General features: G+C 39.3%; 1 protein-coding gene across 1 annotated transcript in view; it reads right to left on the reverse strand.

Annotated features, from left to right (window-relative positions):
- Positions 1–9,504, reverse strand: part of NUP107 (nucleoporin 107) — a 31,261-nt gene extending 21,757 nt beyond the window's left edge. Inside the window, exons 1-5 of the mRNA XM_009273230.2 lie at positions 9,423–9,504; positions 7,581–7,670; positions 3,106–3,221; positions 801–936; positions 168–271 (exon numbers count right to left, since the gene is read on the reverse strand). Of these exons, the coding sequence (XP_009271505.1) occupies positions 168–271; positions 801–936; positions 3,106–3,221; positions 7,581–7,670; positions 9,423–9,492 (516 nt within the window). The 5' untranslated portion in view covers positions 9,493–9,504. The remainder of the gene's footprint in view (positions 1–167; positions 272–800; positions 937–3,105; positions 3,222–7,580; positions 7,671–9,422) is intronic.
- Positions 9,505–10,270: the final 766 nt, after the last annotated feature.

Here is a 10,270-nt window from a genome sequence, read left to right on the forward strand (position 1 = left end):
ATGCTATTCAATGCTAGTGGTCAGTGACTCATAAGACTGCAACCAGCTGGAAGATTTAAATTATCTATGTTAAGCACTGTGACTTCTCAGCTTAAAGAAAAATAGCAATACTACTTAGGGAAGGGACTGTAAAAGAAAGTAAGTAAAACCCCAAGCAAACTACTTACCTGACTATTACAAATACCTTCATACTCATCCACAAGATCGAAAATGGTAGTTGATGTATGCTTCAGGAAGGAATGCAGAAAATCTGAGTACATGCTCATAGTAGCTAGAACAGATTTAAGAAACGGTCATATTAGTCAGACACAACTTGGTAAAAAAACCCTCAACACGCTACAAAAAAATCCTTCTGATGACAAGGCACCTTGTCTTCCATAAATCTAAATGAGGACAATGATGATATGAACTATTTATATCCCATAAAGTGGGAAGAACTTACCAGGTAAGACAGTAAGATACACAGAAGCTACAAGGTAAGTCAAATAATTATAAAACTTCTGCTGTAAACATGTCATCTGAGAAAGTTTTAACAACAAACTCATTTGCGTATCTCCACAAAACTAATCCAGTTTCTGTCTTACATCACCAGAGCATCCCATCTGTGCCATCAGGTTCCACAGAAGACAAACTCTCAAAACTCCAATAACTGGAAGAGATAGCTTTCTGAACTTTTTAAACTAGGCTGTTTTTGACAAAGATATATCTCAGCAAAATAATACAGAAAAAAGAACATATATATTTATATCCCATAAATAAAAAATGTGGTCAATTATTGTGAAAACTTCAGGTTGTCTCACCAGCTTCCCCAGGATCATCCTCACGCAACAATACAGCACTCATAGTGACATCTTCTGTCATATTAGACATGTCTAGATTTACAAACATTCCTGTCTGCTGAGGTGAGAGTGCCATTGTCCAGCTACTTTCATCCAACTAAAAGCATAAAAAGAACATAAGGAAAATAAACAGCAATCTCAGACTATTATAAGCCTAGCTCCAAGTTTTTTCATTCTATATAAATGGTATAAACAGAGCAATTCTAAAAATTAATAGTGAAATAACTGCCTTTAGATAAGGTACAACTATGCCTTTAACAAACAGCTCTGAAGAGATAAATTCTAATCTAGAAAAAAGGAAATTCTCAATGTTTTTTTCAGGAAATAACTAAAGTAGAAGCTAATATAAGACCTACTTTAAAACACCATGTATCACTTTTCATCTTAAAACAAATAAATCACTCTAAACTTTCATATTCTATTACGCTAAATGTTTACTTAGTGTTCTGTTGTTCAAAGTAAAAAATGACAGAATAACATTGACTAAGTTGTAAAGCAGCTGTGAGAAGTTAAGCAAAATAGCTAAAATTTGAATTAGAACCATTTACCACAGTCTTTCAACCTTCTTGGTGAATTGCTCAAAACCATTTGATCGAATGAAGCAATACATGTTTAAAATAATAGCAAGTATCAGAATATTAAAGGGGGAAATAAAGACATATCTATACTTAGAATAACATTGACTAAGTTGTAAAGCAGCTGTGAGAAGTTAAGCAAAATAGCTAAAATTTGAATTAGAACCATTTACCACAGTCTTTCAACCTTCTTGGTGAATTGCTCAAAACCATTTGATCGAATGAAGCAATACATGTTTAAAATAATAGCAAGTATCAGAATATTAAAGGGGGAAATAAAGACATATCTATACTTTTTGGGGGGTATTTCAGGGGATGTATTTGATTACATATCTGACATCAGAGCAGCAAAATGGCCAAAACAGAAGATAGACTGTACATACACTGCACTGACAGGACAGCTTCCTATAGCTGTTTCCATGACAGCAATTGCTTTCTCAGCAGCAATTAATGCTATACAAAGACCTAGAGATGTGCCACTGGTTGATTCTTTTTCCAGACTCCTAAAATGGTCAAACTACCCAAACAAGTATAAACAGGGAACCAGATGACGTTGCTGTAGCAGTCTCTTAAGCATATCCAAAAACTGTGGACATATACCTGTTATTCTTCCTTTTATGCCCCAGTTTCTACCCACAGTATTCCTCTTGCCTGATTTCTCTCTGCCATTATTGCCCTCTAGCCTCTAGAAAAGAATGCTATAGCACTCCAACTGCAGAGTGAAAATAACAAGAAACTCAGTTCCAATAAAATCGTTATCAGGTCTCTGTGGGAAACACAAAAAGGGCTGATGAGTGTTCTTATCTACCAGCAAGTAAATTTCCACAAGACATAATTTAAGTCCTTTTTCCATCACCCTCCTGTGAAAGCCTTTGTCTAGTCCCAAGTTTCCCCCTGCTAATCTAAACTGGATTCAAGTCAGAGCACTAAATACTAACCTAAAATGTACTCCACTCACAAAACACTAGTTACAGAATGACAAGAGGCTCCGAATCAGAGGAAAAGTGCCCACTGCTCAGAGCTGTATACATGTTGATCAACTAGGCCCCAGAACCTGATAATTTAAAGAAACAAATGGGCTGTAACAAACTATAGAAACAACCAGAAGGGAGAATGAATTAAAATGCATATACAGAAAGACATCTTAACTTGGTTTGAGTTAATTTAAAAATAAACAGAGATAAAATACTTCAGACGTCCCTACTGATAACTTTCCTAATCAGTGTTTTTCCAAAGACATTACAGTAGAAGATAATTATCGTCATCTGAAAAGTCATCAGAAGAGCTTGTTCTTTGAAGTCCAAACTTTAACATCCAAATGAAACCTAATACCAGAGAGTGATAAAATAAGAAAAATTCTGAAGGTTTAACTTGCTGACATAGAACGACTGTCTTTGAAGAATTTGTAAACAAAGTCAAGATTTTTGTAGTCACAAGCTGATGTCATAGGGACTAGCTTAACACACACGGTGTGTTTAGCAAGTCCTTAAACCCCTCTATTATTCCTCACTGCATCGTCTCAAAGAACACCACAGTAATGAATAATACTAGCAGCAAGCAGCAATAGTAGTAATAGCAAGCTTGTACCACCCACAGTTTGTCCTGGGTGCAAACATTGAAACACTGTAAATTTGTAGTTTCTTGTAAGTTTCATAGGAACAAAAGAGGAAAAGGTGCTCTAACTGTCTTACCATTGACAGATTGCCAAAAAGTCCAGGAGTTGGTAGAATCAGAGGAGATTTTCCTCCTGTTCCCAGGATGGCAAACATATCTGATGGCTTCACGGAGCTTCGATTTAGTGCAGTAACTGAAAGAGAGAGAGCCTTTTCTGAAAAGAAGTATTTAAGGCCACTGTGCTCTATCAAGGAGCTCCAAAGGAAATCTTATAACAGAGACTGAAGTATTTATGAAATCCTGCTTGGTCACACAAGAAACAAACCAACCAACCTGATGGAGAAGTAACTTGCGCCTGTCCATCTTCATTTTCCTTCCATCAGAAGGCTTGTACCAAACCCACAAATGCCAATTATAAAAGAAAAACAAGTCTTGGGCCCGACAACACTTAGAAATAAGGAGGTTAATGGAATTTAATAATCTACACACCTAGTTACACTAGGGTTACACAAACACCTTGTTAACCAAGTCTGGAGCATACTCAAGCCCTAGTTTTCCAAGTAGGGTATGTATAAACGTAAAGACAAAGTGTATCTATTGTGATTTCAGTTCTTCCTCAAGTGCAGCAGCATTCCAGATAGAAGTCTGAAGCCAGGTTGAACACGAGTGTGTATATGCACCGAAATGTGTGACACACCTTCAGTTACTAAAGAGTTCATTGGTACGCTCACAACATCAGCATAAATAGCAATAAATCTCCAGTCACTCCTTCTTGGAAATCGGTCTCCAAACCCTTAAAGCAAAAGGCAACAAGTCTGCCCTACCAAGCACTACATCTGCTCCAGATACTCCTGCACATGAGTGCAGTGGTTAGTGTTCCCAGGAATATCTGGCCCACGTTAAAAAATGGAGACACTGCTTTGCAAGATGATAAATGCCCCTTCCTATGACAACAGGGTGCTCCACCACAACAGACCTTCATATAGCCCAAAGACCACAGAATTTGCACTGAGACAGTAGCTGCTTGGGTCCTCTTATAACCTCAAAAAGCCTGGAAAGTCATCTAAAACATTGGTTGCATCATCACAGTGACAGCCAAATCAGGAGCTGCATCAACAGCTGCAAAGAGGGAGTGACACATAGTCCCAAAGTTTTGTTAGCAAATTTGGAGACAGAAGTGCCTGTACAGCCCTCAGCAGCAGTTCTTGATACCAAGATAGCTTCAGCATCAAGATCATTAACACTTCCTTTTGGAATGGAGGACTGCTGGAATCAGAGGCATCAAAGATGCCTACAACAGTATATACAACCACAAAATAAAGAGTATGTCCAGGGTCTCCATCAGACTCATCCCGAAGATTGCAAGAGTGTATCTCGCCAGACCTCTGACACCCTCAAATTGTACGGGGGCAAGGTCATTGCAAACAGGTACAGGGACCCTAGAAGGCTTCGTATCAATAGGTAGATTTGGTTTTCCATGCATCAGTTTCACACAGATCTAGAAAGTTGAAGAACCAAAGGTTTCTGTCCCAAAGTTTATGTCCTTGTATTAGCACATACCTCGAATCACCACAAATACATTTTCCCTGAACTCTTGAGATGTGGAAGTCAGGCATACTGAAGATCAAAGAAACAAATCAATTCTCAAACTGTAGAACTAGAATTATGGCTACTAACATTAACAGTCTGACTCTGAAGTTGCAGATCAAAGCATTCAAATTGTTAATGGGTCATCATTCTCCTCTCCTCCATGGTACCAGAAAGTAATCACTATAAACCCCCCTACCCATATGATACAATGCACTCAAGGGTTAGGAATTTACAGGGTGGCAAAAAAGAATTATGTTGAATAATCCTCAAATACAGTTTCTAATACCCCCAAATGCACAATTAGGAGCAACTGACATCAAAGGAAGCAAAAAACCTTGTCCCCAGGAGAGGAGACAATGGATGCACTTCACAAGAACACTTTAAACGTTCCACTGTAGGAATGAGACTGTACAACGGGAACAGAAACAGAAGTGAAAATGCTGATGCTTTGTTTGTTACAGAATCGTCAGACAGTTTGAAAGAGAAGTAGCTCTAGCCTATGTAGCAGATGACACTTGTGACTCTTAGAAAATCTGTACGGTGCAGCGGCAAAGGTAAAACAGAAGAAAGCCACGATGCCAAGGAGAAATGAAGGGTTGTAATCAAGAAGCACAGAAGCCTTTGAATTAAATAGCGCAGGAACGTCAAACAGCAAACCTTTTGTAAGGTCTGCCTGTCCACTCATAATGCTGTTTGAAGAAAGTTTATCACAAATCATAGCCACACATGTGGATAATTGTCAGCTGTGTTTAGGGAAGTTTGCAGAGAGAATCATTATTCAGAAATCAGAAAGTCTCCTTCTGAAGTCCGTTAAAAAATAGATGCTAGGTTTACAGAGTGTATGCTGTCTGGTAACATCTCCTGATGTATCATCTCTATGATGACCAGCCATACAAATGAACAGAACTGCTCAACACTAAACCTTCTTGATCAAAGTATTTTGCATCTGCAATCTCTACTTTTACCTGACATCAACTCTCTATATTTTTGGGGGGCAGCTGCTGCACAAGCAAACTGTACACTACCTCTTACTGAAATTCTGTACTGTTGAACTTTCTGAAAAGAGATAAAACAGAAACTTCATAGTGACAAAATCAGGGCAAGCTGTTAGATCAACACACTAATTGAAATAAAGATCTTCACTGAAGACAGACAATGGTCAAGATGGTATACACATGTTCCAATTTGAAGATAAAAGTGGGAAAAGAGCTACTTGATTTTGAAGTGCGCTCTGACCGTCACAGTATGACACACAACGCTTCTCTCAAGACGACTAACACACCATCCATCTCCAAGCAGTCCTGAAAGGAGGATGTGGAGCAGCAGAAGGTGCAACCATCCTCTTGGAGCTTGCTGGACAACACACTGGCTAGATGATGATGAAAAAGAGGAATCCCTTATATAAATGCCCGATTGATGACAAAATAAAAACTACAGGAAGAAACTGTGACAAGGAAAAGGGAGGTAAGCCCCGGTGATGATATGGAAATGTGAGGAACAGGCATGTTTCTTTATTTCAGCCACAACTAGTGAGGGAGGCTCTAAGAGGATTACAGACCTTTTCACAGTACGTTTAGTGTCAAGTCAACACTAAGAACAACTTGCAGTTTCACTGCAAGAGCTGTCAGTGCTGGCACACAAGTAGCTCGTGCTTGAGAAGAAGGCTGATGCTAACAGCATTTATCTTTGCTGCTGGCCGCCAAAACAGAATCCACTAGACATTACACTAAACAAGAACAAGCAGGGGCTACACAGAACTTGCCAGGAACCCTAAGAAATCATGAAGAGTCAGTCTCTCTGTAACTTGGTATCTTGCACCAGTGCCAGTTGGGGAATAACCCCCAACACACTCCTGATATGGGTCAGCTGATGCAGAACACAGGGTTTGAGACTGGGAGGTTTCAGGGCAACCTGACCCTAGCCACCATGTGTGGTTCCGCAGCCCTTCTGTGAGGTGCGCCATCGAATTTCTTCTTCTGCTAGTGGAGAGGGAAATCATTTACCAATGCAACCAAGAAATACACCTGGCAGAAGGGTCAGCAACAGAATTAACCTGCCACAAAAACAAGGATGGAAAAATACCTGAAGAGACACTACTCAACAATCTTGAAGAATTAAAAGCTACTGCAAAACCAAAAGAAAGCTGTGAAAAAGAAGGAAACACAAAAAACTAGATTGCTGATTAGTAAGGCGAGAATCAGTTTCAATGTGGTACTTGAGAGAAACTGAAATGATACTGCATCTGCTCTTGTGCCAAACAAAGAAAATGAAGCTCAAACACCCTCTAAAAACTGAAAGGCAAAAATCCATTGGCATTCAGCAATAGCGTAAATATGTAACATATGAAGATATACGTTGACTACTACTAAGTGTTCTTTTCCATGTTTATAATGTGTTTAACTTCAGAATCACAGAATTACCAAGAAGTTGAGGTTGGAAGGAACCTCTGGAGATCATCTGCTCCAACCCCCCTGCCCAAAGCAGTGTCAGCTAGAAAAGGTTGCTCAAGACCTTGTCCAGTCAGCTTTGGTTATCTCCAAGGATGCAGACTCCACAGACCATCTGGGCAACCAGTTCTGGCGTTCAATCACCCTCACAGCAAAAAAAGATTTTTCTTATGTTTGAACAGAATTTGCTGTATATCCTGTCGTGCCTATTGCTTCTTGTCTTTTCACCGGGCACCACCAAGAAAAGCCTGGCTGCCTTTTTAATCCCTCCCATCAGGTATTTATATACATTGACAAGATTTCCCCCAAGCCTTCTCTTTCCCAGGTTAAACAATCCCAGCTCTTCTGAGCCTCTCCTCATACATCAGATGCTCCAGTCCCCTAATCAACTCTGCAGCCCTTCACTGGACTCACTAGAGTGCATCCATGTCTTTCTCCTTATGAATTGTTATCAATTATGAAGTCCAAACATATTATTCCTTTAACTAAATACTAAAGAAAGAAAGTAGTCTTACCTGGCTGGCGAAGCAATGAACTAGGAGTTCGGGAAATCAACTGGCCTCTGGGCGTCATGTTTCCAATAGTGTCATCCAGGGATGTAAGAACTGATTAATAAACAAGATAAGAAACACTCTCCTAAACACGCTTTCGGCTCTATTCAAAACGATTGTGAATACTTGGAAAGGAAAAATATTTTGCTGTAGCTCAAACATTATGAAGATTACACATCTTGTCTTTCAGACTAAAGCAGAAAGTCCCATTCATCAGCCTGAGTTAGGTCACAAAACGTTTCACCAGAAACTTAAAAGCTGGAGGGCTAAAAGGGACACTGCAAAGTAAAGTTCAGAAACCTGAGCACAACAGGTCTGGGACTCTTCATAACTGCTCAGATCAAAGAGAATACTTTTGCCCCATAAGGAGCTGCTTTATGCTACATAAACCATAACGAGAAAATCTGGACTGAATGCATTTCAAACAAAAGTTCTCTCTCTCTTAGTTCCAGGATGCTGGTAACTTTAACAAAAGTCGTCTCTGTTGCTCTACTTTGCTTCTTCCTGTTGGCAACTAGGCTCAGTGCTCTAGGTATGGTTTACTAAGAAGTAGTTGTGTAAAAGTTTCAGCATCCTATGTTATATCAGTGTCCAAGAACATCACGATTCTCAGGGACAATATAATCAGGGCCAATATCTCACCAGTTTTATTCTGCTTACAAAGAACAGAAGGACAAACAAATGTACTAGATTCCTTTGCCATCATAACCAGAAAAATACCATTATATTAGCTGTCAAATTACACGATATTTTTTTCTTATTGTAAATAAGTGGGGGGAAAAAATTCTGTGGAAATTTAAATCTATGTCTGTGCACTCTTCTTGCTACTAGTGTGGATGGAAAGCTAAGATACACTAAATAATCACAATACTCTGATAACACAATACATGCAAAAGAGCATAAGACCATAAAATTAAGATCTAACGGAGTGAAGAAAACTTCATTTTTTCAAAAACTCAGGGATGGAGTTAGCCGTGGCTCACGTAGTTCTCTGGGCTGACATCAACCTAGTTCATAAGCCCACGAAAAAATGTAAACCACCACAATACACAAATGTGATGGCACAAGTTTAGGAGACAGGCAACGCAACATCCCTGCAATCATATTTAACCCACAACCAAAATAATCAATCTAAACATAGTCAAGAATTGACTATACAAGCATTTCGACAATCTCTTACTTTCCCTGAAGTCTAGTGAATAATCTTCTGAGCCACCACCACAGCAGCTTTGACGTGGTTTAAGACTACAATGAGGGGAAAAGGAGGGGGGAGAGAAAATTCCATTCAGAGGAAATACTATTCTGTGAAAAGGCAAAGAATTGCATCTTTTGGCTTATCCCTAAGTTCTTCTGTAAAGACCAAATAACATACCATGTTGCTGAAAACACAGTATTTTTCTAAATGAAACTCATCCAGATTTCGTAGTCACACTTTCAGTCAGTCATTAATATCTCTCCCTGCTAGTTTTTAGATACTGCAATCATAGTTTTGTCTTTGAACTTTTCTCCCTCTTAATGCATGAAAATATCACACAGAAAAGAAAACAGACTACCTAAGGGGAAAATATGAGACAGTTCAATAGCAAAATTTTGACTGCAGAATACCTCACAAATCAGATAACAATTTCACATTATATTCATACGTTCCTCACTTTAAATGGGTATAAAACAAAAAGTAATTTGCTGTATGTTTAAAAACTATTCTCAATATACTCAAAATCAAAGGAGTGGTAAAAATACACACTCCTTATGAACACAGCAAACAATTAAAGAGAACATAATCAAATCTTTACAGAAAAAGGATACTAGAAACTCTTTTCTGAGAGCTTTGCTTCCGTCCAGGTCTGGCCATCTCTGCATCACAGGGGGATGACATGTCTCCAAACCCATTTCTAGAGAACAGCAACACAGACACAAAGTAAGCAAGTGAATCCAAGCAGAACATACAACAAGATTTTTTTGTTGCTTCAAGTAACTCCACAACCGGGAAACTTAAACAAAGCATAAGTTATCTCCAATTCTAGTACTGATGTCCAGTTTCCTCTACAGAACATCTAGTATTGCTCATCAGCTCAGGAAAATGAGTCGGTCTGAAAACCCACACTTTGTTCCTCCTACACCACAACAGACATTTTCTTATTAAAAAAAAAAAAAAAGCTAGTAAGCGATGCAACAGTATGAAATTCAATTTTGAATTGAAAAATTCAATTGAAAGAATAACATGATTTCACTATTTGATTTTTTTCTTCAGATACGCAAAACCACCGCAGATTGAGAAAGTTCACGTGTCTTGCAGGAGGGGAACAAATCATTAACAATTACTAAAATGCAAAGGAGAAGCTACAGGTGGGTCGCGAAGGCCTCAGCTGTGACTGCCTAAGCAGGCCTGCCTGCAGAGCACCCTGCAAAGGCCCGGCTCGATGACTCCCGCGTAATTAACAACTTCAGTTTAATCTATAAATATATTCCAGAAGAAACGAAACGGATTTAAAGCTCTCGGGTGACATAAAAGCCTTCGATACCCCTCAGAAACTGTTCCAGCTTTGCTGCGTTTTCCAGCCCGCACTGCGAACACACCGCCCCCGCTCCTCCGCGGCCGCTACGGGGGGATGGGTCACATCACACCCGGGGGGGACCCGCGCTCCTCTCGGGAC

The sequence above is a fragment of the Aptenodytes forsteri genome, unplaced genomic scaffold, assembly GCF_000699145.1.
Source record: "Aptenodytes forsteri isolate BGI_AS27 unplaced genomic scaffold, ASM69914v1 Scaffold366, whole genome shotgun sequence".
NCBI classification, from domain to species: domain Eukaryota; kingdom Metazoa; phylum Chordata; class Aves; order Sphenisciformes; family Spheniscidae; genus Aptenodytes; species Aptenodytes forsteri.